The sequence below is a fragment of the Pseudoliparis swirei genome, chromosome 2 (genome assembly GCF_029220125.1).
Source record: "Pseudoliparis swirei isolate HS2019 ecotype Mariana Trench chromosome 2, NWPU_hadal_v1, whole genome shotgun sequence".
Classification (NCBI taxonomy): Eukaryota; Metazoa; Chordata; class Actinopteri; order Perciformes; family Liparidae; genus Pseudoliparis; species Pseudoliparis swirei.
The window spans coordinates 21748075-21775920 of NC_079389.1; the positions used below are offsets into that span (position 1 = coordinate 21748075).

Sequence of the window (27846 nt, forward strand, 5' to 3'; positions counted from 1 at the left end):
AAATATACCGAGACTATCGGTAATATGTGATTAATCATGATTAATCCACAAAAACCTGTGATTAATCCGATTAAAATTTTTAATCGTTTCACAGCCCTAGTTATTTTATCAAGTCTTGATCAATAATGTTTTACTCACATAATTGTTTTATGTAAGTGTTTATGTCTCTGTGTTAAAGAAATGATTTTCCTCATCCAGAATCAGTTTTATTGGTGAGAGCCATGGATTTATTTTTGTTTTATTGGACGTTTTCATGTCCTTGTCCCCTGCTTCACGACGTCACTCGCAATTTGTGAAAGAGATGCCCGTCAGCTGATTTTTCCCTTGTCAGTTGATACCCCAATTACTTTATAGTTTCAGAGGTTCTTTCTCATCCAAGTCCAAAAAGAGTCTCAATAGTGGGCATGTGTGTTTAGTTTTCTACTTGTTCCCCATATCTTCTCTGGCGACTAGTCCATGCTTAAGGGGTAACATTTCACATCATTGTTCGGTGCAATAAAATATTTCATGTTTTTGATTGTGATTTTTTAAAGTTTCCACTGAAGGAGTCTTTTGATATGATATGTTATGATATTCCTTTATTCGTCCCAGTGGGGAAATTTCAAAAATCACATTTTCCAATCTTCAAATCATTGTGGTGCGAACCAATTACAAGATGGCCTCTAGTTTAAGTTTGTTTTTTATACTTCAGCATTACTATAACTTTTTAATTATCCTTACCTTTCATTTGTAATTAGTGTATGTTAATGCATGTAATGTATACATGTTGGACATTACTTTGAAAATGTGAATCTTAATTGTTAAATTTAAGATTTTCCGTGATGTTATATTTAAAATGATTAAATACCAATAATATGAATCCTTTTTTAACAACTCACATTTCTCATCAGATTAAAAAACGTCTATTGAAAATGTACTTGCTGTCTAAAACGTTCAAATATATCAGATTTAATGACACATTATAAATATTTTCTTGAAATATTTCATCGAGGCAATAGTTAAAATGCAGACATTATTTATTTAGTTGCATTTGATTCATGGAACATTTAGTTGCTGGAATCATTGATGCGCCTCATGCTCATGAACCTCATGCCGCTCATGCCCATGTCCCTGAAGCTCCTGTACTCTCCGGGCCTCATGTACATCATCTTGCCTCTGTACTGGGGCTGCTCGTACATCAGCCAGTGGCCGTCCATCACGTTGCAGGACTGGCAGTCGTTCATGCGGTAACGGTCCATGATGTTGTCACAGTCGTCCATCATCTCGTGACTCTGACCGCCGAAGCTCTCCCTCTCGTAGATCTTCATCCTGAACTGTCCCCTGTGCTATTTTGAAGAAACAAGATCTTTGTTGGGTTTTTTTCAGGAAAAAAAAGATATCACTCAGATCGTCTTTTAATGTCTGTTTTAAACCTACCATGGGGATCATACGGCAAGACCTGACGCCGCTCATGCCCATCCAGTTCTGGTAGTCGGAGTAGTCGCCCCTCTTCATGTAGTACTGGTTCCCCATGTAGTTGGTGCGGTCGTACACCATGAAGCAGCCGCTCTCCACCCTGCAGGACTGGCACCTGCTCAGGTAGGAGGACATGTCAGAGCAGTCATTCATGCACTCATAAGAGCGGCCCTGGAAGTTCTTCTCCTCGTAGAAGGTGATCTGGAAACAAGTGAATTGTAAATGATTAGGAATAAAGCATTAAGGAAAAATATGGTGACAGTCATTTCTGCTTGGTACAAAAACATTTTTTAAAGTACCTTGCCCCTCATGTTCATGCCGGTGTTGCTCATGCTGACTGTAGATGTGCTGTGTTGCTCCTGAACTGTGTAGCTACCTGGTTTAACCCTTTCCTTTTATACCTGACCAAGGTAAAGAATCAGTGGCCCCTCCCCCATCAGAACCCCCTTACTCAGCAACTGGCCATAATAGAGAGGTTTTGTGCAGTTTCTTTTCAAGTGCTGGATACCTTGTAGTCCATGATGACTAACACAGCATCTGTAGTGCCTCACGAGGTCCTAACAAAAAGATTTTTCTGGAATTCTCCACTGAGTAACACCAACATCATCCCTCTTCCCCATATTTTCAGTTCTGTGCTTCTATTTGTCAACGTGGCACCACATGGAATCTTTTTGTCAGGACCTTGGTCAGGTATAAAAGGAAAGGGTTAAACCAGGTAGCTACACAGTTCAGGAGCAACACAGCACATCTACAGTCAGCATGAGCAACACCGGCATGAACATGAGGGGCAAGGTACATACAAAAATGTGTTTGTACCAAGCAGAAATGACTGTCACCATATTTTTCCTTAATGCTTTATTCCTAATCATTTACAATTCACTTGTTTTCAGATCACCTTCTACGAGGAGAAGAACTTCCAGGGCCGCTCTTATGAGTGCATGAATGACTGCTCTGACATGTCCTCCTACCTGAGCAGGTGCCAGTCCTGCAGGGTGGAGAGCGGCTGCTTCATGGTGTACGACCGCACCAACTACATGGGGAACCAGTACTACATGAAGAGGGGCGACTACTCCGACTACCAGAACTGGATGGGCATGAGCGGCGTCAGGTCTTGCCGTATGATCCCCATGGTAGGTTTAAAACAGACCTTCAAAGAAGATCTTTGAGTGATACCTTTTTATCTCTGCAATAATAACATTTGTTTTTGTTGCTTCAAAACAGCACAGGGGACAGTTCAGGATGAAGATCTACGAGAGGGAGAGCTTCGGCGGTCAGAGTCACGAGATGATGGACGACTGTGACAACATCATGGACCGTTACCGCATGAACGACTGCCAGTCCTGCAACGTGATGGACGGCCACTGGCTGATGTACGAGCAGCCCCAGTACAGAGGCAAGATGATGTACATGAGGCCCGGAGAGTACAGGAGCTTCAGGGACATGGGCATGAGCGGCATGAGGTTCATGAGCATGAGGCGCATCAATGATTCCTGCAACTAAATGATAACAAAATGTTTCTTGAATGCATCAAAAGCCAATAAATGAAAAATTTCTACAGATCTTTTTTTCAAGCTTCTTGTCCAACTGTACCAAAGAAATAGTTTCTTCAAAACAATATGTACAACAGTTAAGTCAATTTAATACATTGGATTCCTTTTAAACAGCAAACGCATCTTAGCAAGCACATTTTAAATTTCAATGTATTGTCAAACTTCTGATTATTCGTAGGCCATTGAAGTTTCGTTAACTACCCAGAATATTGATCTTCCTCGCAAAATCAAAGGTTCTTTTGTTTGTTGGTTTTAAAACAACAATGTTGCGCTAAATGTCTCAGTAGATTTAAAACATTCTTCCCAATAGATATTTACTTTTTAAAAGAATTCCAATTGTAATTCTACGTTCATATCAAAAGTGGTGCGAATCATATATTCCGACGTTTGTGGGATGTCATCAACAAGTATAAAAAATAACTTGTGGATATTTCTTCCATGGTAGATGGCGAAAATGACAACTGTCTTTACAGAAACAAGCCACAGAGATAAGTCCCACCCCCAGAATGTGGGCAGGAGGACCCTAGTGGTGGCGTAGCAGTCAAACAATGGAGGACCTACGATGAAAGTTGGTGCGCCTTGCTGCTGAACAGCAAACCCTGCACTGGACAATGTTTTAAAAGTAAAGATAGCTGAGCACCCTTCTCTATGCAGAGGTCCAAAAGTATCTGGGGGCAGCCCCTCCAGTACTAAAGGAAGGGGCCGTGCAGCCAAATCCTAGTCTGTTTATCCCCAAAATGACAGAGAGCGATGTCGAGGCCTACTGAACAGCCTTTGAGCCTATAGCTAAGATGGAAGGCTGTCCCAATGATGCCTGGGGCAGACCTGGTCGGGCCCTTCCTACTTGGGCCAGCACAGCAGGCCTACCTCAATCTCTCTACAGCCCAGTCGAAGGATTATGCAGTGTTGAAGAAGGAAATTCTGGCCAAGTATGGCTACAGTTTAACAGCAAGAGCCCCAGAGGTTAAAACCAGAGTTGCCAGCACGGGCTCAAATATATAACCTCGGCCGGGTACCCAAAGCTTGGTTGACATCCGACACAGAGAAACTAGGGGTCTTGGAGAGGATCATGATGGACAAATACATCCACTCTCTAATATATGAGACAAAGACAATGACCAGTCAGCAGAATCCTGCCAATCTAGATGATCTGGTTAGCCTGGTGAATAGCCAGAGGGTTACAGTCGAACGATTGCGATCAACACGAGCGGACCTCCAGGTTAGCCGGAAATCTAGAGAAGAGGTCCCAAGGGCGAGTCGGACACATGATCTGGAGCGTTCAAGACGGAGGCGACGGACTTCAACAAGTGATGCAGTGCGCAGTTTTCAGTGTGGACAGCCAGGCCACATATCCTGGGACTGTCCTGGGAAGGATGAACCGATGGCCACAGCCGACTTTTCAGGTGCAAGACCCTGTCACTTGCGTGACTCTTGCTGGGTGCAGGAAACCTCTCCAGCCCATAAGACCCTGGTAAAAGTAAATGAGAAAGATGCACATGCACTGGTCGACTCCGGCAGTGTGGTGTCCCTCGTCCAACCCTATCTTCTGAAACCATCCGGGTCTGGTGAAATGATGCCGGTGTCCTCCGTCCATGGGGACACCAAAGAGTATCCCACAAGCGTCATCCAACTCAGTATGATGAAAGACAGCTGTCAGCTGAAAGTCGGGGTGGTCACATCTCTTCCAATATTAAGTCGACTCTTAAATGAGGAGACTGTGTCTACCTCTCGGACTGAAGGTGGAAGCTGTTTCCATAGCGCCAGGGCTAGGTAAGCTAACCTATCCTTGTTTCACAACAAAAAATAACCTGTTGTACTATATTAAAGAGACAGAGGGCCAGAGGAGAGACTTGTTGTTGCTGCCAAAACCGTATGTGTCCAGTGTTGCAACTAGCCCACAGCCATGTCCTGGGTGCCCACTTCAGGGTTGGAAAGACAAGGCAGCAGATTTCAAACCAGTTTGACGAGCCAGGAGTGGTAAGAGCAGGAGAAGACTTATCGTACCTGCATTGAATGCCAAAAGATGAGCCCTAAGCCTCATTTTAAAAGTCCCCTCAAACATCTCCCCTACAATTGATGTGCCGTTTTCCCGCATTGCTATGAACTTGGTGGGGCCCCTAAAATCCACTAGGGACCATCAGTATTTTCTGGTGATACTGGATTATGCAAGGTACCTTGAGGCCATTTCCCTGAGGATCACAAAATCGATTGCTCAAGAGCTAATCGACGTGTTCTGCAGATTTGGAATCCCCAAGGAGATGCTGACAGACAACGGCACCCACTTCATGTCCAAAAATAATTTAAGACCTCTGCCGGCTTTTCAAAGTAAAACAGTTTCGCACCTCTATCACCCACAAACTGACAGGTTCGTGAAACATTTTAACAAGACGTCAAAGACAATGTTAAAAATGGTGGTTGATAAAGATGGTCGTAACTGGGACCAGCTCCTGCCCCTATGGCTTGCTGTCAATCAGGGAGGTTTCTCAAACATCCACTGGCTTCTCCCTCTTTGAGCTGCTATATGGAAGACAGCCCAGAGGGCTCCTCGACATAGCAAACCAGGGAGCTGGTGGAGCAGAATTTGGATGTTTTCTCTGCACAACCTGGCGCACATCGATACAGAACCAGGCAAGAAGGTAAACTTGCGGCCCTACAGGACACTTCTGTGGCTGGATTTCTTCTGTTTTTGATCAATGCTGACTTATCATTTAACCTGATGCACATAAACTTGTATCCCTCTCCTCTCTGACTGCTGGTGAGACGCCACAGGATACTCACACACGAGACCTCAGTAATCAAACACCCACAGAACACAGAGAGTTTGGATCAGACTTCATTTCACGTACATTTATTTGCAACTACCAGTTTCACAAAAAAGCCTGAGCTGGGTCCGGTATTAAAGACAACAACCTCCCTCCACATCTGTCTTTCCCAACTCCTGAACAAACAAATTGACATATTATTGATACCATCACATTCAATGCATGTGCCCCCTCTGTCCACTGCCTCATTACATATTTCTCATCACTCAGTTTACCCCCTACACCAGTTCAAGACGGTTACTTTAAGGAATGTGGAGGTTCTGCACACGTCTCCCCCCTGGTCATTCTCTTATCGTTATTTCGTCTGAGGATCCTGGCCCTTGCTCTACAGTCTCCTTTCCAACAGTTAATACTGGAACAGCACAAGAACGCTGTGTCTATCTACCTCTGGCGTTTTTGTAACTCGTCTCAGGGAGAGAGAAGTGTGTGCGATCTAAGTCATATTTGCAGTTGTAATATAATCCTAATATTTAACTATGAGCAAGTCAAATAAATGTGAATGTATATGTTGTGGCAGCACACAACAATGTTATCTACCACAATACCCAAAGCCAGAAGGCCAGCCATTGAGCAAGAGATCCAGAAAATTTTGGCTCTAGGGGTGATAGAGGAATCCTACAGGAACTGGATCAACCATCTGGTAAGGCTGTCAGCAGTCCTGGTTGCTCTCTGCAATGCCGGCTTGATGGTAAACCCCAAGAAGCGAAAGCTTGTTCAGGAAGAAGCGGAATATCTGGTCGACACGATTTGGAGGGACAAAGTGAGGCTACAAGATTGCACGGTTCAGGTGGTCCAGGGCTGGCCACGACCGTCCACAAAGTGCTCACCCTGGAAGTTCAAAGAGAGGATCATCCCATCATCTACATCAGTCGGACCATGCTCCCCTGGTGGGGAAAAGCCTAAAGAAGGTTAAGCTGGTAAGTTGGCTAGCGACCCTGAGATAGCTTGTGTAAGTAATAGATGGAGCTCGAGACTGAGCTATGCTTTCAGTTCTTTTTTTGTATATTTGCCCTACAGACCCGACATACCAGACTCTTCCTGTGATTGCTGCACTGCCCTAACTGCTGTGTTCTCCGTACCATCCTGTTGAATATTATATTGAATTGCATGAACTATTGCATATATTGTTCGGAAGAAACTATTTTTTTGGGACAGTTGGGCAAGAAGCTTGAGAAAAAGATGTGCAGAAATTATTAATTTATTTGCTTTTGTTACATTCAAGAGACATTTTGTGATCATTTAGTTGCAGGACTCAGTGATGCGCCTCATGCTCATGAACCTCATGCCGCTCATGCCCATGTCCCTGAAGCTCCTGTACTCTCCGGGCCTCATGTACATCATCTTGCCTCTGTACTGGGGCTGCTCGTACATCAGCCAGTGGCCGTCCATCACGTTGCAGGACTGGCAGTCGTTCATGCGGTAACGGTCCATGATGTTGTCACAGTCGTCCATCATCTCGTGACTCTGACCGCCGAAGCTCTCATTCTCGTAGATCTTCATCCTGAACTGTCCTCTGTGCTGTTTTGAAGAAACAAGAACATTTATTTTGATTATTTCTAAAATAAAAAGGTATCACTCAAAGATCAACTTTTACAGTCTGTTTTAAACCTACCATGGGGATCATACGGCAAGACTTGACGCCGCTCATGCCCATCCAGTTCTGGTAGTCGGAGTAGTCGCCCCTCTTCATGTAGTACTGGTTCCCCATGTAGTTGGTGCGGTCGTACACCATGAAGCAGCCGCTCTCCACCCTGCAGGACTGGCACCTGCTCAGGTAGGAGGACATGTCAGAGCAGTCATTCATGCACTCATAAGAGCGGCCCTGGAAGTTCTTCTCCTCGTAGAAGGTGATCTGAAGACAAGATAGCCAATATCAATAAAGCATTAAGGTGAATATATGTTCACGTTAATTTCTGTTAACGACAAAATCAAATATTTTTTAAGTACCTTGCCCCTCATGTTCATGCCGGTGTTGCTCATGCTGACTGTAGATGTGCTGTGTTGCTCCTGAACTGTGTAGCTACCTGGTTTAACCCTTTTCCTTTTATACCTGACCAGGTAAATAATCAGTGACCCCTCCCCCATCAAATCTACTGTACTCAGCAGCTGGCCATTGAAGCCAACAGAATGGAGTGGTCATGTGCAGTTTTCAGGGTCAGGGTACCTTCTAGTGCATCACAACTGACACTGCATCTGTATGGCCTCACGAGGTCCTGACAAAAAGATTCCACGTGTTGCCATGTTGAACAATAGAAACACATAACTGAAAATATGGAGAAGAAGGATGTTGGTGTTGCTGAGTGGAACTTTTAAAAGGACGTCAGTCATGTTGTCTTTTTTTCGTATAGCTTTTTCAATCTCAAGCTAGCCAGTATCAAACATACTGCTTATGCCACCATTGTTTCTTTACATTCTCGTTCTTGGAAGTATGTCCTTGTAGCACATCTATCTCGGTGACATCATCGGCTTATAGGCTGCTAGGGGATGTTTTAGGATCCAGTGAGCCTCTCCTTTTCTCCTTTGTAAAGCCTTCTGAGGCAAATTCGTAATTCATGATATTAGGCTGTATAAAATAAACAGAATGAATTGAATCACGCAGCTTGTGAAAGCCAAAGTGTGGCCTGATGAGTTCCTTGGTTGAATCACAGCAAGGATGTATGACTCTCATGGCCTAACCTGTCAAAGTGGCAATCTTAAATGTGTTTTTTACCGAATTGGGGTCCTATCGATTGCCTCTCAATGGCTTTGAACATTGCGACTGAGCCGGTGGCTATCAGCTAACATTGCTAACAGCAGAAGTTATGGCAAAAGAGCTGACAGTCAATACCTTGTGCTTAACCAGGGGGTGCAGACACAGTAGATGACGCAGTACAGAGCACTTACCTGCACAAACATGCACTTACAGCATGCCCGGCAGGCCCCGCCACGTCAACAAAGAGAAACTGATGAAGACACCAACATCATCCCTCTTTCTCATATTTTCAGTTGTGTGCTTCTATTAGTCAACATAGCAACACATGGACTCTTTTTGTCAGGAACTTGTGTTGCAATACAGATGCAGTGTCAGTTGACATGGACTACAAGGTACCCCTTCCGTGACAAATGCACATAACCTCTCCATTCTGTTGGCTTCTATGGCCAGCTGCTGAGTACAGTCGATTTGATGGGGGAGGGGTCACTGATTATTTACCTGGTCAGGTATAAAAGGAAAGGGTTAAACCAGGTAGCTACACAGTTCAGGAGCAACACAGCACATCTACAGTCAGCATGAGCAACGCCGGCATGAACATGAGGGGCAAGGTATTTAAAAAAATATATTTTGTTTAGAAATTACCGTCACCATATATTCACCTAAATGCTTTATTCCCAAAAAACTACATTTTCTTTCTTTTCAGATCACCTTCTACGAGGAGAAGAACTTCCAGGGCCGCTCTTATGAGTGCATGAATGACTGCTCTGACATGTCCTCCTACCTGAGCAGGTGCCAGTCCTGCAGGGTGGAGAGCGGCTGCTTCATGGTGTACGACCGCACCAACTACATGGGGAACCAGTACTACATGAAGAGGGGCGACTACTCCGACTACCAGAACTGGATGGGCATGAGCGGCGTCAGGTCTTGCCGTATGATCCCCATGGTAGGTTTAAAACACCATCCATCACACTATGAGTGACTACCCCCACGAGTCTTTATATTAACTTGATTGTATAAACTCTCCAACAAAATTCAACAACAACAGCACAGAGGACAGTTCAGGATGAAGATCTACGAGAATGAGAGCTTCGGCGGTCAGAGTCACGAGATGATGGACGACTGTGACAACATCATGGACCGTTACCGCATGAACGACTGCCAGTCCTGCAACGTGATGGACGGCCACTGGCTGATGTACGAGCAGCCCCAGTACAGAGGCAAGATGATGTACATGAGGCCCGGAGAGTACAGGAGCTTCAGGGACATGGGCATGAGCGGCATGAGGTTCATGAGCATGAGGCGCATCAATGAGTCCTTCCACTAAATGATCACACAATGTTTCTTGAATGTATCAAAAGCCAATAAATGAATGATTTCTGTACATCTATTTGTCAAGCTTCCTGCCCAACTGTCCCAAAGAAATAGTTTATTCCAAACAATATATGCAATAGTTCATGTAATTGAATATATTGTAATTATTTTAAATAACAAACATCTCTTGGCAAGCATGTTTGAAATCTGCTGAGAGATTTAGCTCAATATTTTTGTGTTAAACCCAAAAGAAAAAAGCACTTTTGATCTTGCGAGGCAGATCAATATTAAGGGTAGTTAACAAAGCTTCAAAGCGCTACGGATAATCGCAGGTTTGGATTCAAAATATAGACCGTTAACAATGGAGATCTCGTGTTCGACCTACCTCGGAGAGAAGACTCTCTGCCATGAGGTCTGTCATTAAAATAGAGCCGCATAGATGGTTCCAGTTACAACACAAATGTTTTATGTCAAAAGCAAAGCACCCACAATTACAAATTGCACTAAATTAAGAAATACATATAATATATTTCATGGAATAGAGACCTAATGCTTTCTGTCAGGAAGACCTGTGTAGATCAGTTACCTTACCCGGCAGTTGCAAGAAGATCTGCCGATTTGCAGGATGGTCCTGCTCTTGCAACCCTTGAAATTTCTCCTCTTTTTCCATATGGACAGCACCTCTTCCAGCCTCATGATTGGACAATACCTTGGTCTGTTCTTTAGCACTCCCAAGGTCTGTTATGTTTTGGTAAAAAAAAACACCAGAACAAACAACCTCCTCTTGGCTTTGGCTTCAAAATACCTACAGCAGTTTGGTTGAACAGCATAAGTTTCTAAAACATTGCTCCTTCTAACACTTATTAACTTTGTTCATGCGGTTTTACCAGTTTTAGCTTTAGAAGAATCCTCCTGGAAGACGGACTTATCTTTCAGAGATCATGAGGATCGCCAACACCCTCCTCAGTATAATATTTCTACCTATACAGACTTTAAAAAAGCTCTGCTTGCCCTTTATTCTTGTGGGTACCCGCAGGATAGTTAGTCGAACCTCGTCTCTTTCAGCCATCCTTGAGCTTCCGTTGAGAAATCAAGTCAGGTTCACCACTTTGTAGTGTTCAATATTCCTCTGGGAAAGCTGCCTCATACGTCCGTCAACTAATTAGAGGCAAACAGATGGTTCAAGTTATATCAAACGCAAACAAACCCCTAGTAACATATACAACATCCCTTTAGGCCTAAGTTTAAAAACCCTCTTTGCTTTGGATTTAAATGACCAACAGCTGTTCGGTTGAACAACACCAAGTGTCTTAAACATTCTCTGTTCTGTTCAGTTGTTGTCTGGAATTTTTACCACAATCACATAGTACATACAGTGTATTTTATTTGACTACAATCACATAATGCATTCAGTGTTATTCGTTTAATATAATTGCACAATAACTTCTGTGTATTTTATTTGACTACAATCACATGATACATTCAGTTTTTCATTTTATATAATTTTATTTACATTCACATTATTATATTTGACTTCAACATGGAAACACATTGTAATAAAAAATACTTATCATTAGGCGTGCTATTGAAGTATTTTTCTCAACTAATGGTAGCCATTTATTCAAGCTTATCATAGCTAATGGTTGCTATTCATGCCACTTGGCATACAATTACTTTTCTAATAATGCCTTGTTATCAAAATATATATATACAGGACTGTCTCAGAAAATTAGAATATTGTGATGAAGTTCTTTATTTTCTGTAATGCAATTAAAAAAACAAAAATGTCATGCATTCTGGATTCATTACAAATCAACTGAAATATTGCAAGCCTTTTATTCTGATTTATTGCTGATTATGGCTTACAGCTTAAGAAAACTCAAATATCCTATCTCTAAATATTAGAATATCCTGAAAAAGTATACTAGTAGGGTATTAAACAAATCACTTGAATTGTCTAATTAACTCGAAACACCTGCAAGGGTTTCCTGAGCCTTGACAAACACTCAGCTGTTAAATCTTTTTTTTTTTGGTCTTGGTGAGGAAATATTAAAATTTTATGAGATAGGATTTTAGAGTTTTTTAAGCTGTAAGCCATAATCAGCAATATTAAAGAAAAGGCTAAAGGCGCAATATTTCAGTTGATTTGTAATGAATCCAGAATGAATGCATGACATTTTTTAATTACAGAAAATAAAGAACTTTATCACAATATTCTAATTTTCTGAGACAGTCCTGTATATATATACTGTATATATATTGTCAGTTTATACAGCTACGAGTCCATACAACCTCTTTGGTGAGAAAACATCCAATGACTGAGCATACTATTTGTTTTCGTACACGCTTAAGTTGATCACGAAGTGAAGGAAACAGTTGAAGTAAACGTTTAGTAGCGACATTTAGGTACAAAGCACATTTAAAATGGTCACTTTGTCAGATTAGGCCATGAGTCATAAATTCTTGCCATGATTCAACCGAGGGTCACAACAGGGCACACATTGGCTTTCACAAGCCACATGATGTCACTGGTGAAGATGTGATATCGGCACTCCCTTCTGAGAACGAGAATGTTTAACAAACCAAGCTGTCAGAAGCAATGTCTTCGATAGTAGCTATCTTGAGATTGGAAAAGTTATGAAAAAAAGATACCATCACTGACCTCATTTTCAAAGTTCCACTGAGAAACATCAACATCATCCCTCTTCCAATGTTTTCAGTATTGTGTTTCTATTGGTCATTGTGGCAACCCGTGACATCTTTTTGTCAGGACCTCGTGAGGCAATACAGATGCTGTGTCAGTTGTCATGGACTACCAGGTACCAGTGCACATGACCTCTCCATTCTGTTGGCTTCAATGGCCAGTTGCTGAGTCAGGGGGTTCTGATGGGGGAGGGGCCACTGATTCTTTACCTGGTCAGGTATAAAAGGAAAGGGTAAAACCAGGTAGCTACACAGTTCAGGAGCAACACAGCACATCTACAGTCAGCATGAGCAACACCGGCATGAACATGAGGGGCAAGGTACTTCAAAAGATATATTTTTGTAATATGAAGAAATTACTTTATTCCTAATCATTTACATTTATCTTGTTTTCAGATCACCTTCTACGAGGAGAAGAACTTCCAGGGCCGCTCTTATGAGTGCATGAATGACTGCTCTGACATGTCCTCCTACCTGAGCAGGTGCCAGTCCTGCAGGGTGGAGAGCGGCTGCTTCATGGTGTACGACCGCACCAACTACATGGGGAACCAGTACTACATGAAGAGGGGCGACTACTCCGACTACCAGAACTGGATGGGCATGAGCGGCGTCAGGTCTTGCCGTATGATCCCCATGGTAGGTTTAAAACAGACCTTCAAAGAAGATCTTTGAGTGATACCTTTTTATCTCTGAAATAATCAAAATTTTTCTTTTTGTTTCTTCCAAACAGCACAGAGGACAGTTCAGGATGAAGATCTACGAGAATGAGAGCTTCGGCGGTCAGAGTCACGAGATGATGGACGACTGTGACAACATCATGGACCGTTACCGCATGAACGACTGCCAGTCCTGCAACGTGATGGACGGCCACTGGCTGATGTACGAGCAGCCCCAGTACAGAGGCAAGATGATGTACATGAGGCCCGGAGAGTACAGGAGCTTCAGGGACATGGGCATGAGCGGCATGAGGTTCATGAGCATGAGGCGCATCAATGAGTCCTGCAACTAAATGATCACAAAATGTCTCTTGAATGTAACAAAAGCCAATAAATGAATAATTTCTGCACATCTTTTTGTCAAGCTTCCTGCCCAACCTTCCCCAAAAAATTGTTTCTTCCGAACAATATATGCAATTGTTCATGTAATTGAATATATTGTAATTCTTTCTGATAGCAAACACCTCTTGGCAAGCATATTTTAAATCTGCTGAGAAATGTACCTCAGCATTTTTGTGTTAAACCCAACAGACAAAAGCACCTTTGATCTTGCGAGGCAGATCAATACTCTGAATAGTTAACAAAGCTTCAATGCACTACATATAATCACACGTTTGACTATGCATTCAAATATAGGCCATTAACAAGCGAGGTGTCGAGCACCGCTATGATGGGAGGTTGTTGTCTTTAATACCGGACCCAGCTCAGGCTTTTTTGTGAAACTGGTAGTTTCAAATAAATGTGTGTGAAATGAACTCTGATCCAAACTCTCTGTGTCCTGTGGGTGTTTCATTACTGAGGTCTCGTGTATGAGTATCCTGTGGTGCCTCACCAGCAGTCAGATAGGAGATAGATACAAGTTTATATGCATCAGGTTAAGAGATTAGTCAGCATCGATCAAGAAGAAAGAAATCCTGCCACAACATTTGGCGAGCCAGCCAGGAGGGGTCTGTGGGAGCGAGGCGGCCTTTGCTCTCTCACAGACTGACCGATCCAAGACTAGTCTACAAAGAAAGGTGGGCAAAGAAGCCATTTGTTAAAGTTTTTTGCATCAGTGTCTTCGGGCTGTGAGGACGTCTGTGACGGAGTGCCTCCCAGGACGCCCTGTAACCATAAGACACAAAACGACACTCTAATCATTTATGGAACCCCATGAGTTCATGGTCATGTGCTTTAATTCTGATTGGACTGTGGCAAAACTGTTGATAAAACAAATAAGCAAGTTGTTTTTTTCATCCGGAATAGGATATCTGATATTATATATAGATCATAGTGATACAAATAGAACTGCATTGAGATTGGTTGGAGATCACAAAGCCTAATTCCAGGGCACGTGCACATGCTGTAGTGCACGTGCGGTACGTTGTAGGTCTGTGCTCTATGTATGTGCTGGATGTCTGGGTGTGTGAAAGAAAGTCCTCCATTGAATAAGTTCATGCTGCCGGGGTGCGTCCACGACAGAGAGTGTCATGTGGTCGATGTACGGTGCTCAGCGGCAACTCAAGGTTGTCCGACACCGCGAATAGGGAGGGGGAACCGACGGAGCCTTTGAGTGGATGCTCCACCGGCTCCTGAATTCCATCCATGGTCAAGAAAACACACAGTTGTGGAAGAGCTGCCAGTAATATATTTGCCATGCTTTGGGTGATCCATAACCCAATGGCTGGTCGCATGGGATATTACAAAAAATACTGCACCAGATAATGAGCCTATTTTATTGGCCGGGCATTCAGGCGGTTGAGCGCCGTTGGTGTTCATCCTGCTACGAATCTCAATTGGTAAACCACCGGGCCATTCCGAGGGCGCCTTTGCACTCCATTTCCTCCACTGAGTCTTTGTGCCTTCTCACCTCATCGGGTTCATTGGACCTGGCTGTCTGAAGCTGGTCCTGACTCCTTGGTCCTGCCTCCTTGGTCCTGCCTCCTTGGTCCTGCCTTCTTGCCTATGGCCTCGGCCTGGCCTCCTTCCTGATGGCCCTGCCTCATGCTTTGCGCCACCTGCCTCACAGACCTAGCCTCATTGGTCCGGCCTCTTTCATGATGCCTCCTGCTGGTGGGCCGCCTTCTGCCTCCGTGGCCCTGTCTCTTACCATGGCCCTGCTGATGCCCTCCCCTACCTTCTTCTTCCTTCTGTTTCATGGATTGTGGAGTTGTGGAATTTGTCCTGATCCGATGTGAGGTCCTGGGACAGGGATGTCGAATGTGTACAGATTGTAAAGCCCGCTGTGGCAAATTTGACACCTCGAGGGTTAACGGTCTAGATTTTAAAGCATAGTCAAACTTGTGATTTTCCGTTGCGCATTGAAGCTTTGTTAACTAACCAGAATATTGATATGCCTCGCAAAATCAAAGGTGTTTTGTTTGTTGGGTTTAACAAAAACATGTAGAACAACACTTCTCAGCACAATTAAAACACGGTTGACAAGAGGCGTTTGCTGTTTGAAAGAATTTCAATGTATTAAATTACATGAACTGTTGCTTATATTGTTTGGAAGAATCTTTTCTTTGGTACAGTTGGGTAAAAAGCTTGACAAAAGGATCTGTAGAAATTATTCATTTATTGGCATTGATACATTCAAGAAACATTGTGTGATCATTTAGTGGAAGGACTCATTGATGCGCCTCATGCTCATGAACCTCATGCCGCTCATGCCCATGTCCCTGAAGCTCCTGTACTCTCCGGGCCTCATGTACATCATCTTGCCTCTGTACTGGGGCTGCTCGTACATCAGCCAGTGGCCGTCCATCACGTTGCAGGACTGGCAGTCGTTCATGCGGTAACGGTCCATGATGTTGTCACAGTCGTCCATCATCTCGTGACTCTGACCGCCGAAGCTCTCATTCTCGTAGATCTTCATCCTGAACTGTCCCCTGTGCTGTTTTGAAGAAACCAGAACATTTATTTTAAATGAGAGATAAAGTAATCAACAAAAGATCTTCTTTGAAGGTCTGTTATAAACCTACCATGGGGATCATGCGGCAAGACCTGACGCCGCTCATGCCCATCCAGTTCTGGTAGTCGGAGTAGTCGCCCCTCTTCATGTAGTACTGGTTCCCCATGTAGTTGGTGCGGTCGTACACCATGAAGCAGCCGCTCTCCACCCTGCAGGACTGGCACCTGCTCAGGTAGGAGGACATGTCAGAGCAGTCATTCATGCACTCATAAGAGCGGCCCTGGAAGTTCTTCTCCTCGTAGAAGGTGATCTGAAAACAAATTAATTGTAAATGATTAGTTAATTTTAAATAATTAGGAATAAAGCATTAAGATGAATAAATGGTGAGGGTAAGTTCTGCTTCTTAAAAAAATGTATATTTAAGTACCTTGCCCCTCATGTTCATGCCAGCGTTGCTCATGCTGACTGTAGATGTGCTGTGTTGCTCCTGAACTGTGTACTTACCTGGTTTAACCCTTTCCTTTTATACCGGACCAGGTAAATAATCATTGACCCCTCCCCCTTCTTAAACCCCTTACTCAGCAGCTGGCCATTGAAGCCAACATAATGGAGAGGTTATTTGCATTTGTCATGGACTGGGTACCTTGTAGTCCATGACAACTGACACTGCATCTGTATGGCCTCACGAGGTCCTGACAAAAGGATTCCATGTGTTGCCACGGTGATCAATAGAATAACAGAACTGAAAAGATGGGGAAGATGGATGACGTTGGTGTTGCTCAGTGGAACTTTAAAAAGAAGGTCAGTGATGTTGTCTTTCTTTTTGTATAGCTTTTCTGATCTCAACATAGCCAGTATCAAACACACTGCTTCTTCTGACACCATTGCTTCTTTACATTCTCGTTCTCGGAAGAGAGTCGCTATAGCACATCTATCCCTGTGACATACGGGGCTTTTGAAAGCCAACGTGTGGCCTGTGGTGTTACTTGGTTAAGTCCCGGAGAGAATTTATGACTCTGATTGCCTTTTCTGACAAAGTGACTATCTTAAATGTGCTTTATACCGAATTGGGGGCCTATCTTTTGCCTCTCAATGACTTTGAACATTGAAACGGAGCTGGTGGCTATCAGCTAACATTGCTAACAGCGCCGACAGTGGAAACTATGGCAAAAGAGCTGACAGTCAATCCCTTGGGGTTAACCGGAGGGTGGGCGATATGCTTCTGTGTCATTGCTTCTAGCGTGATCAGCTGCAACCGCTGTAGGTGACACAGTACAGAGCGCTCACATGCACAAACATGCACCAAAAGCATGTCCGTCCGGCCCGGCCACGTCAACAAAGAGAAGCTCCGATCAGAATGCACATTGAGGGAGATCGACAATACTTCACTGTATCTTTACATAATAAATAGTTGTTTGCTGGTATATTATTATTCCCCACCGCCCCATTAATTACATCCTTTAATAGACGAGCAGTTTGTGTAGTCTGCACCTGCTTTTGGATTGCTGTAGGCAGCTCCCATAGGCTCTCATGATAAAAAGGAATGTGCTTCGACGAAAATCGGACTGAGAATGATTGGGCTATGATTGAGGTTTAGGAAAACTCACACACAAATCTAAAATGCTCCATTCAGAGATTTACCTAAACTGTCTGTGCTAAAAACCTCTATAAATGTTCAACTTCACTTTATCAAAGTAAAACCTGACAGAGTCTTATCATGTTGTGCTACGATATGGTAGAGTTTCAAGCTTTCAACTGTCATTTTAAAGAGATATTCATACTGGAAATATTTGTTTCTTCTTTTTTTCTGTCTCCCGTCTTCCACAACTTTTAACAAGTAACAGATATACTGCTAGAGACACATCTTAATTAATCTCACACGTGTTCTCTCTATTCTAACACCATAATTATTCAAATAGCCCTTGTGGTTGAGGATATGACTATCATATCTTAAGGAGCTTGTAGCACCATATTGTCCCACTAGAGAGCTGCGCTTACAAAATGTGGGGCTACTAGTGCTTCCTAGAGTCCTAAAAAGTAGAATGGCAGCCAGAGTTTAAGGGTTATAGTTACTGGAACTCATAAGCAGGAGTCGGAGGCAGTTTGAATGCAATTTTTTTAAACTGTAGTTTCAGGCTGGGTGAAAACAGGGAGGTCAGTTGAAACAGACAAACACATCCGAGGGCGAAACAGGGTCAGAAAAGGTAGAACAGGCATGAGACAATAGTATGCTGGAGAGATTGGCACTAACACACAAGACAATCTGGCAGAGGAGCTCAGGAGTGAGGGATTATGGAAGAAATGGCCAACAGGTGAAACTGGCGTGAGAAACAGGGGAAGGGAACAAGGGATTATCAGGTGTGAGGGGCAGGATCTGAAAGGACATGAGAGTTAATAACCAGGCAGACGGGGTGAAAACTATTCATATGAAGGGGAATTTGTGACACACCGCCTTTGGTTATCAAGCTCCTCTTTTATGGAACAATCTTCCACTTTCAGTCATGGAGGCAGGCACAGTCAACACATTTAAGAGTAGACTTTACACTTTCCTTTTTAAAAGTGCTTATAGTTAGGGCTGAATCCGGTTTGCCGTGGTCCAGCCCCTAGATACGCTGCTATAGACTTATAGGATGCTGGGGGACATTGAAGGATACACTAAGCACCTATCTCTTCGTCTCTTTCTCCTTATGGATGAATTACCATCTCTTCATTGCACAAATATGTCTACATCTTTTCCAGAGTCTTTGTAGCTTCATGCCTCATAGGTTCCATTGGACTTGGCTGTGTCTGAAGTTTGTCCTGACTCCTGCCTCCTTTCCCCTGGTCTGGGGCTGACCTCCTTCTTTGTGCCTCCTGCCTCAATGTCCTGGCCTCTTGTAACTACCCCAAATATTGATCTGCCTCGCAAGATCAAAGGTGCTTTTGTCTGTTGGGTTTAACACAAAAATGGAGAGCAACATTTCTCAGAAGATTTGAAACATGCTTGCCAAGAGGTGTTTGCTGTTTAAAAGAATTTCGATGGATTAAATTACATTCACTTTTTCATTGGGACAGTTTGGCAAGAAGCTTTACAAAAATATGTTTTGAAAATATTCATTTATTGGCTTTGATACATTCAAGAAACATTTTGTGATGATTTAGTGGAAGGACTCATTGATGCGCCTCATGCTCATGAACCTCATGCCGCTCATGCCCATGTCCCTGAAGCTCCTGTACTCTCCGGGCCTCATGTACATCATCTTGCCTCTGTACTGGGGCTGCTCGTACATCAGCCAGTGGCCGTCCATCACGTTGCAGGACTGGCAGTCGTTCATGCGGTAACGGTCCATGATGTTGTCACAGTCGTCCATCATCTCGTGACTCTGACCGCCGAAGCTCTCATTCTGGTAGATCTTCATCCTGAACTGTCCTCTGTGCTGTTTGGAAGAAACATTAACCAAAATGTTGATTAATTTCTGAGATGTAAAGGTATCACTCAAAGATCTTCTTTGAAGGTCTGTTTTAAACCTACCATGGGGATCATACGGCAAGACTTGACGCCGCTCATGCCCATCCAGTTCTGGTAGTCGGAGTAGTCGCCCCTCTTCATGTAGTACTGGTTCCCCATGTAGTTGGTGCGGTCGTACACCATGAAGCAGCCGCTCTCCACCCTGCAGGACTGGCACCTGCTCAGGTAGGAGGACATGTCAGAGCAGTCATTCATGCACTCATAAGAGCGGCCCTGGAAGTTCTTCTCCTCGTAGAAGGTGATCTGGAAACAAGATAGTCAGTATCAACAAAGCATGACGGTATATATTTACGTTAATTTCTGTTTACTACAAAAATACATATTTTTTAAGTACCTTGCCCCTCATGTTCATGCCGGTGTTGCTCATGCTGACTGTAGATGTGCTGTGTTGCTCCTGAACTGTGTATCTACCTGGTTCAACCCTCTACTTTTATACTTTACCAAACATAAAGAATCAATGACCACTCCCCCTCAGTGAACCACATTACTCAGCAATTTTCCATTGAAGCCAACAGAATGTAGAGGATCTGTACATTCTTTCAGAGAGAATCGGGTACCTCGTAGTCTTTAGAAATCCCTTTTTTTGTCATTATAGAAAGCATTCCCATCTGTGCTTCATGTCATGTGAGTAGTTTGACCCATGTGACTGGTAAACACTGTGTGTATGACCTGTATTGTGCAGATATTTTCTGTATTTGGTTAAAGTGAGAATGTGCTTCCCAGGGTTCTGTTCAGTTACCCATTTTCGATTTGTTAATTTGGTATAGAATACAGAAGTGCTTGTTGTAACTTGGTCTCAAACTTTATGAAGAGACTGACTGGGTTCTACACACAATATAATGTACAGTATGTTGTTATTATTCAATGACACATTCAGACATTAAGATACAATCTTTCAACAGAACCTCTGGAATTCATTCTATGAATTAAAATAAGTGGAGATATTCTATGAATTTCTGTAACAGTAAAATACATTTTAAGTACAGCGATGCCCATAGTAGAATTGTATTTTGTGTCAAACCGTTGAGGACCTATTTTTGGATAACTTCAGAACTTCTAGCTATATGTAATACATTTAGCTACAAGTTAACTAGATATTATAAAAAAATTACAATTTGGACCAATTTTCTATTAGCTTTCGGGACCCAGACAGCAACTTTCTCAAATTGTAAAATGATTACTTCAACATAAAGAGCTTGTTTTATAGTAAGTGTATGTTTTGTTGACATGTTTTGTTTACATTTCGTGAGTTGGTCCACCAGCCTGCAACCCGAGAAAACAAACTGAAATTAATAACAAAAGAAAATGGTTCATGAGCAGCTGGACAATGCATACTGTACGTAGGATCTAAAAATGTCCTGCAGATGCAGAAAAAAACACAACAGCTAATACAGGCACAAAGTTCACTTCAGTGTTTTTAACAAGAAAGTTGTTGTGTATAGATTTCCTTGACAGAGGTCCGAGGCATTTTCAAGGAAAGAGGTTTATCTCCATTGGAGCTGGACAGGGTTCACCCTCAATGACTCTGTCAGACCCATAGATTATAATATGTTGTGTGGACTGATGGTGGTGCCAGAGAAACGGTAAGCAAAGGTCAGAGTCAACAAAAGCCTTTGAATTTATACACTGGACAACATGAATAAAGAGTTGATGAGGTGCACTTTTGAACAGACAATGGCACGAGAGTAAAGGTAAATTCAGTTTATTCTGTATAGATCAAAATCATTAACATCATAAAGTTGCAGGTCATCCATGTTTTTGTCTTGAGCATGCTTGCATTTTTGCATCCTCTGGTTTGATCAACATATATAATTCAGAATCATCTGCATAACAATTAAAGTTTATGGTGCGTTTCCTGATAATATTGACAAAAGGAAGCATATAAGCTAAATATAAGTGGTCCCAGCACAGAACCTTGTGGAACTCTGTGACTAACGTTGGTGGTCATCGAGGCGTCATCGTTTACAAATACAAACTGAGATCGATCTGATAAATAGGATTTAAAACGGCTTAGTGTGGAACCTGAAATGTCAATCGACTGCTCCAGTCTCTGTCATAGGATGTCATGGTCAATGGTGTCGAATGCAGCACTAAGGTCTAACAAGACCAGTACAGAGAGGAGTCCTTTATCTGCTGCCATTAGGAGGTCATTTGTAATTTTCACCAGTGCTGTCTCGGTGCTGTGGTGTTTTCTAAATCCTGCCTGAAATAATCCTCAAATAAACTATTATGATGTAGAAAGTCACACAACTGATTTGCGACCACTTTCTCAAGGATCTTGGAGAGGAAGGGGAGGTTAGAGATCGGTCTGTAGTTAGCCAATACCTCTGGATCCAGAGTGGGCTTCTTCAGGAGAGGTTTAATGACAGTTACTTTAAAGGAATGAAAACTATTCATATGAAGGGGAATTTGTGACACACCGCCTTTAGTTATCAAGCTCCTCTTTTATGGAACAATCTTCCACTTTCAGTCATGGAGGCAGGCACAGTCAACACATTTAAGAGTAGACTTTACACTTTCCTTTTTAAAAGTGCTTATAGTTAGGGCTGAATCCGGTTTGCCGTGGTCCAGCCCCTAGATATGCTGCTATAGACTTATAGGATGCTGGGGGACATTGAAGGATACTCTAAGCACCTATCTCTTCGTCTCTTTCTCCTTATGGACGAATTACCATCTCTTCATTGCACAAATATGTCTACATCTTTTCCAGAGTCTTTGTAGCTTCATGCCTCATAGGTTCCATTGGACTTGGCTGTGTCTGAAGTTTGTCCTGACTCCTGCCTCCTTTCCCCTGGTCTGGGGCTGACCTCCTTCTTTGTGCCTCCTGCCTCAATGTCCTGGCCTCTTGTAACTACCCCAAATATTGATCTGCCTCGCAAGATCAAAGGTGCTTTTGTCTGTTGGGTTTAACACAAAAATGGAGAGCAACATTTCTCAGAAGATTTGAAACATGCTTGCCAAGAGGTGTTTGCTGTTTAAAAGAATTTCGATGGATTAAATTACATTCACTTTTTCATTGGGACAGTTTGGCAAGAAGCTTTACAAAAAGATGTTTTGAAAATATTCATTTATTGGCTTTGATACATTCAAGAGACATTTTGTGATCATTTAGTGGAAGGACTCATTGATGCGCCTCATGCTCATGAACCTCATGCCGCTCATGCCCATGTCCCTGAAGCTCCTGTACTCTCCGGGCCTCATGTACATCATCTTGCCTCTGTACTGGGGCTGCTCGTACATCAGCCAGTGGCCGTCCATCACGTTGCAGGACTGGCAGTCGTTCATGCGGTAACGGTCCATGATGTTGTCACAGTCGTCCATCATCTCGTGACTGACCGCCGAAGCTCTCATTCTCGTAGATCTTCATCCTGAACTGTCCTCTGTGCTGTTGTTGTTGATTTTTGTTGGAGAGTGAATACAATCACGTTAATATAAACACTCGTGGGGGTAGTCAATCATAGTGTGATGGATGGTGTTTTAAACCTACCATGGGGATCATACGGCAAGACCTGACGCCGCTCATGCCCATCCAGTTCTGGTAGTCGGAGTAGTCGCCCCTCTTCATGTAGTACTGGTTCCCCATGTAGTTGTTGCGGTCGTACATCATGAAGCAGCCGCTCTCCACCCTGCAGGACTGGCACCTGCTCAGGTAGGAGGACATGTCAGAGCAGTCATTCATGCACTCATAAGAGCGGCCCTGGAACTTCTTCTCCTCGTAGAAGGTGATCTGAAAACACAACAATGTTTCATCAGCACCATTTTCAGTGGGCTCTGAAAGGCTTTTTGTTCATGGCTCTCCAGTAATGAACACATAGATTCCTGCTCAATACCTACCTTGCCCATGGTCATGATTGATGTTGGGTTGGTTCTCAGGACTGAGCTGTGGCTGCTGTGTGTTCTTGTCGGTGCTAACCGTTACTTTTATACCTGCCCAATGTGAAAAAAGTATGTTGGGCTTCTATTGTGCAAACCCCTGACCCAGCAACATGTCAGAGAAGAAAGGGTTATTATCCAGCACTGTAGCGCTCTAGTGGAAATGCATGTACTGTACACATTCAGTATCGTTGTCTAATATATAAAGAGAAGCTTCCAACTGTAACATGACACCAGTCTCTATATGTCACAGTCTACTCGATGCAGTTTACTTACCAAATGATTGGAAATATAAATATCAGATAATAAAGGCAAGTTTAATGTTATATAATTATCTGGCTTATGAGGATGTGGATCCAACAATATGAATAAGAACATACATGGTCACATAAATATTATATATTGAGTTATATATAATGTTATATATATATATATATGTGTGTGTGTGTGTGTATATATATAAATATATTTATATATATATAATTATAAAAATAAAAGAATAAATATATTTATTTCTATAAATATATATATATTTATATTATATATATATACACACACATATATATATTTATAAATATAAATAGATAAATATATTTATATATATATAAATATATATATATATAAATATATATATACACACACATATATATGTGTATATATATATATATAAAACTTGTATTGTGTTGCCTCCCAATGAGCACTGTAACTCCAGTTTCCATTTCCTTTTATAGTGGCTTAATGTATGATAACAACACACAAGTGATAGTTTATAGAGACAGGAGTTTTATGGCTGTGATCATTTAGTCCGATCTTTTTGCAAGTTAAGGAAGTAGTTTAAGTTTATCGATCCAAACATTAACTTAAAATGTGGCTGAACAGATAACGGTTATGAAACATTTATATTAAGGGGTGATTTTGAAAATGATACCCTTTTTGTCATTTATTGAAACAAAAGTATTTTTTTCTACATTACTATTTGCTAATAATGTTTGTTCGACTGTGATCTTAAAAATGATGTTTTAGGACCAGCTATTGGTACTTTATGTGCATCACATTATATTTGATGTCACGGTAGTTGGGTCGCCATCAAACCAGTGCGTCTCATCTCATCTCACTAGAGTGTTGCAGCACCAACAGAGACGTCACTGAAATAAAACAAGATACAACCGTTTATTGATTCACCAAGAAGAAAATGTGGGTGTCATCGCAGCATAAAGACCGAAATTATTATTATTATTAAAAGGTGGCTCAGTTTGAATGGAGTCCAATGGAGCAGAGAGGTGGACTTCCTCCCTTGTTAAAGCTTCTTTAGCCAAATGTGTGAAACTGTTGGATTCCATTGGTACACGTGTATGACAAGCACAAGATGTGCTTTGTTTTGTATTATAAATAATGCCTAAAGGGGGACAAATGTGGTCGTAGCGACAATATGCGAGATCCTGAAGCTGCTCTGCACTCGATGACGTCACAGCTCTCGGTTGTGCTAAAGAAACTCTTTGTAAACTCTTAAACTGTCCGAAAAAACGTTCATAAACTTGAACAATGATTACATGAAAACTGTGCTAGCTATGAAAAAATTTACTTGAGACTTTTGTTAACCTTTTAAACTTTAAATAATTTCTCCACATTTCTCTTCACGGCGAAATCCCATTCAAGTGAATGGGACATGTTCTCGCAGTTTTGGTCATTTTTCGGGGCTAAGCGCCAGTCGAATGTCTTAGAAAAGTCATACCACATGATTCACGATTAGGACGCACATTTTTATGTATTTTTTACACATGTTCCAGCAACGCCGCCCGATGAGTAGCCAGACAACCCTCTATGAGCTTGGCTGCTTCCCATAGCCACACTAAACGACACTGACATATCAAGCCAATTGTTTCTAAAACTTCTGTTTGGATGACTAGAGTTAAAATATTACACATTGTTTATATTATAACGTGTCCAGACTTGAACTTTTCAGAATACTATATACATTATGAACAAATATTGTATACATAATGAAGCAAACAGATGAAATAAATCATGAAAAGAGTAGGCGCATTCTATTAACGAACTGTCATAGAACAGTATGTGCACTGTGTGTGTGTTCTTTCAACAAATGTAAAGTGTCTATTTATCTCTTTACATTTGTTCATGATTTTTCCTGAATTTCTATACCTAGCATGCAGGTGTTCAAAATGGAGTTCCCACTTAAATGTACTCACACACCCAGCTTAGAATGTGTGACTTAGCTGGATGTTTATGATGCACTGGCTAACTTTAAAGGCCACTTATGCACACACACACACACACACACACATAAAAGACAACGTGATGACGTTTGATTCCTTTTTCGTTTTTTATTCAACAAATTTCTCTTTCTTTGCGTCAACAGGAATCAGTGATGCGCCTCATGCTCATGAACCTCATGCCGCTCATGCCCATGTCCCTGAAGCTCCTGTACTCTCCGGGCCTCATGTACATCATCTTGCCTCTGTACTGGGGCTGCTCGTACATCAGCCAGTGGCCGTCCATCACGTTGCAGGACTGGCAGTCGTTCATGCGGTAACGGTCCATGATGTTGTCACAGTCGTCCATCATCTCGTGACTCTGACCGCCGAAGCTCTCATTCTCGTAGATCTTCATCCTGAACTGTCCTCTGTGCTGTTGTTGTTGATTTTTGTTGGAGAGTGAATACAATCACGTTAATATAAACACTCGTGGGGGTAGTCAATCATAGTGTGATGGATGGTGTTTTAAACCTACCATGGGGATCATACGGCAAGACCTGACGCCGCTCATGCCCATCCAGTTCTGGTAGTCGGAGTAGTCGCCCCTCTTCATGTAGTACTGGTTCCCCATGTAGTTGGTGCGGTCGTACACCATGAAGCAGCCGCTCTCCACCCTGCAGGACTGGCACCTGCTCAGGTAGGAGGACATGTCAGAGCAGTCATTCATGCACTCATAAGAGCGGCCCTGGAAGTTCTTCTCCTCGTAGAAGGTGATCTGGAAAAACGGAAACATAGAGGAAAAATATATTTAAAATGAGAGATTAAATTGACATAGTTGATCATAAAAATAAAGGGTGAGGTGAATGTCTTTACCTTGCCCATGGTCATGGTTATGTGTTGGTAGTTCAGAGAACTGTGCTGCTGGAATACTGATGTCGCTCCTGTTTTAACTGTTACTTTTATACCTGACTGAACCCACAGAATGTGTGGCCTCTATTGTGTAAACCCCTGACCAAGCAACATGGTATAGAGGCTTTTTGAGAGCTCAAGGGCATCAGTCACATGTCCATGTGATTGGACCCCGTAGAAGACTTTAGAATTGTTTTTTCAATAGGGAAGTCAATACAATGAGCATCTTTGTTGTTGTTACAATGCAGAATAACAATAGCCTCAAAACCTCCTGTACTGCCCTCTGATTGGTTAGTGTTAAAGACATACGTTTTGTTTGGTGTGAACATAACAGTCTGACTTGCCGGTCAATAATGAACTGATCTGTATGAAATATGTTCATTAATGTGTAGAGTTATGTATTATTTAAAGTATTAATACATTAATAACCATGTTAATTACCAAGTTTACAGGGTTTACCTTTTCATTGGATAAGTTGTGCTTCACTGTAAGGATGTTTCAGTGTTTATTGAGATAAAGAAATTAAGAAATATTTTGTATTCTTACAACTGTGTATTGTTATAGAGTCATCCACGAAATGTTTATATAGCAGCCTTCACATGTGTGTGCACAAGAGCTCGAGTTATTGATAATTAAATTAATAAACTCTTTCGTGCTTACATTAAAGTGTGTTATGAACAATTTATTAAATATTTAAGTAGATACAATCATCATCAAGGTAGATATGTAGATATATACTATCTATATATATATATATATATATTTACAAAAAGCACCAATAATCAATACAAAATGTAATAGAAATAAAATAGAATAGAAAGTATAAAATTATGTCAAGTCTTCTGGAAATTTTAAACAATAAAAATAGTCTAAATAAATAAATACTGACTGAATATCCATTTGCCTGGATGAAAATGCACAGTGTGTGTGTGTGTGTGTGTGTTCAGCGCTGTCACATCTCAGAGACTGACTCACACAAGTTGAGACGATAAGAATTGCAGTTTAAGGACGAGGAAACAAAGGGGCGGTTCTGTGTTTGGGTTACAGCCGCGACGCCTTGTCCTTAGATTACATTGATGGAAAATTGCGTATAATACCAACGTGTTTGTTCTTTAGAATATAATTTCAATTCAGTTCAGTTTATTTGTACAGCCCATTTTCACAAATTACAAATGTGTCTCAGAGTGCTTTACAATCTGTA

General features: G+C 42.1%; 8 protein-coding genes and 1 pseudogene across 8 annotated transcripts; 3 read left to right on the forward strand and 6 right to left on the reverse strand.

Annotated features, from left to right (window-relative positions):
* Positions 1 to 998: 998 nt before the first annotated feature.
* LOC130202412 (gamma-crystallin M3-like) lies at positions 999 to 1796 on the reverse strand. The gene is made up of 3 exons (XM_056427943.1): positions 1755 to 1796; positions 1417 to 1656; positions 999 to 1325 (listed from the first exon to the last, which is right to left on the reverse strand). Exons 1-3 carry the CDS (start codon positions 1785 to 1787, stop codon positions 1047 to 1049), a joined length of 552 nt encoding a protein of 183 aa, XP_056283918.1. The 5' UTR covers positions 1788 to 1796; the 3' UTR covers positions 999 to 1046.
* A 409-nt stretch (positions 1797 to 2205) lies between these two features.
* Positions 2206 to 3014, forward strand: LOC130202421 (gamma-crystallin M3-like). Its single transcript, XM_056427954.1, has 3 exons — positions 2206 to 2247; positions 2346 to 2585; positions 2677 to 3014. Exons 1-3 carry the CDS (start codon positions 2215 to 2217, stop codon positions 2953 to 2955), a joined length of 552 nt encoding a protein of 183 aa, XP_056283929.1. The 5' UTR covers positions 2206 to 2214; the 3' UTR covers positions 2956 to 3014.
* Positions 3015 to 7009: 3995 nt separating this feature from the next.
* LOC130202643 (gamma-crystallin M3-like) lies at positions 7010 to 7807 on the reverse strand. Its single transcript, XM_056428344.1, has 3 exons — positions 7775 to 7807; positions 7440 to 7688; positions 7010 to 7345 (listed from the first exon to the last, which is right to left on the reverse strand). The coding sequence occupies exons 1-3, from the start codon at positions 7805 to 7807 to the stop codon at positions 7067 to 7069; spliced, it is 561 nt and encodes a 186-aa protein (XP_056284319.1). The 3' UTR covers positions 7010 to 7066.
* A 1287-nt stretch (positions 7808 to 9094) lies between these two features.
* LOC130202651 (gamma-crystallin M3-like) lies at positions 9095 to 9902 on the forward strand. Its single transcript, XM_056428356.1, has 3 exons — positions 9095 to 9127; positions 9217 to 9462; positions 9565 to 9902. The coding sequence occupies exons 1-3, from the start codon at positions 9095 to 9097 to the stop codon at positions 9841 to 9843; spliced, it is 558 nt and encodes a 185-aa protein (XP_056284331.1). The 3' UTR covers positions 9844 to 9902.
* A 2909-nt stretch (positions 9903 to 12811) lies between these two features.
* LOC130208940 (gamma-crystallin M3-like) lies at positions 12812 to 13599 on the forward strand. The gene is made up of 3 exons (XM_056438391.1): positions 12812 to 12853; positions 12930 to 13169; positions 13264 to 13599. Exons 1-3 carry the CDS (start codon positions 12821 to 12823, stop codon positions 13540 to 13542), a joined length of 552 nt encoding a protein of 183 aa, XP_056294366.1. The 5' UTR covers positions 12812 to 12820; the 3' UTR covers positions 13543 to 13599.
* Positions 13600 to 15791: 2192 nt separating this feature from the next.
* LOC130202661 (gamma-crystallin M3-like) lies at positions 15792 to 16602 on the reverse strand. The gene is made up of 3 exons (XM_056428368.1): positions 16570 to 16602; positions 16213 to 16461; positions 15792 to 16124 (listed from the first exon to the last, which is right to left on the reverse strand). Exons 1-3 carry the CDS (start codon positions 16600 to 16602, stop codon positions 15846 to 15848), a joined length of 561 nt encoding a protein of 186 aa, XP_056284343.1. The 3' UTR covers positions 15792 to 15845.
* A 2636-nt stretch (positions 16603 to 19238) lies between these two features.
* LOC130208946 (gamma-crystallin M3-like) lies at positions 19239 to 20026 on the reverse strand. Its single transcript, XM_056438403.1, has 3 exons — positions 19985 to 20026; positions 19654 to 19893; positions 19239 to 19558 (listed from the first exon to the last, which is right to left on the reverse strand). Exons 1-3 carry the CDS (start codon positions 20015 to 20017, stop codon positions 19280 to 19282), a joined length of 552 nt encoding a protein of 183 aa, XP_056294378.1. The 5' UTR covers positions 20018 to 20026; the 3' UTR covers positions 19239 to 19279.
* A 2674-nt stretch (positions 20027 to 22700) lies between these two features.
* Positions 22701 to 23502, reverse strand: LOC130208958 (gamma-crystallin M3-like; annotated as a pseudogene).
* A 2338-nt stretch (positions 23503 to 25840) lies between these two features.
* LOC130208910 (gamma-crystallin M3-like) lies at positions 25841 to 26624 on the reverse strand. Its single transcript, XM_056438331.1, has 3 exons — positions 26610 to 26624; positions 26272 to 26511; positions 25841 to 26169 (listed from the first exon to the last, which is right to left on the reverse strand). The coding sequence occupies exons 1-3, from the start codon at positions 26622 to 26624 to the stop codon at positions 25894 to 25896; spliced, it is 531 nt and encodes a 176-aa protein (XP_056294306.1). The 3' UTR covers positions 25841 to 25893.
* Between the last annotated feature and the right edge of the window lie 1222 nt (positions 26625 to 27846).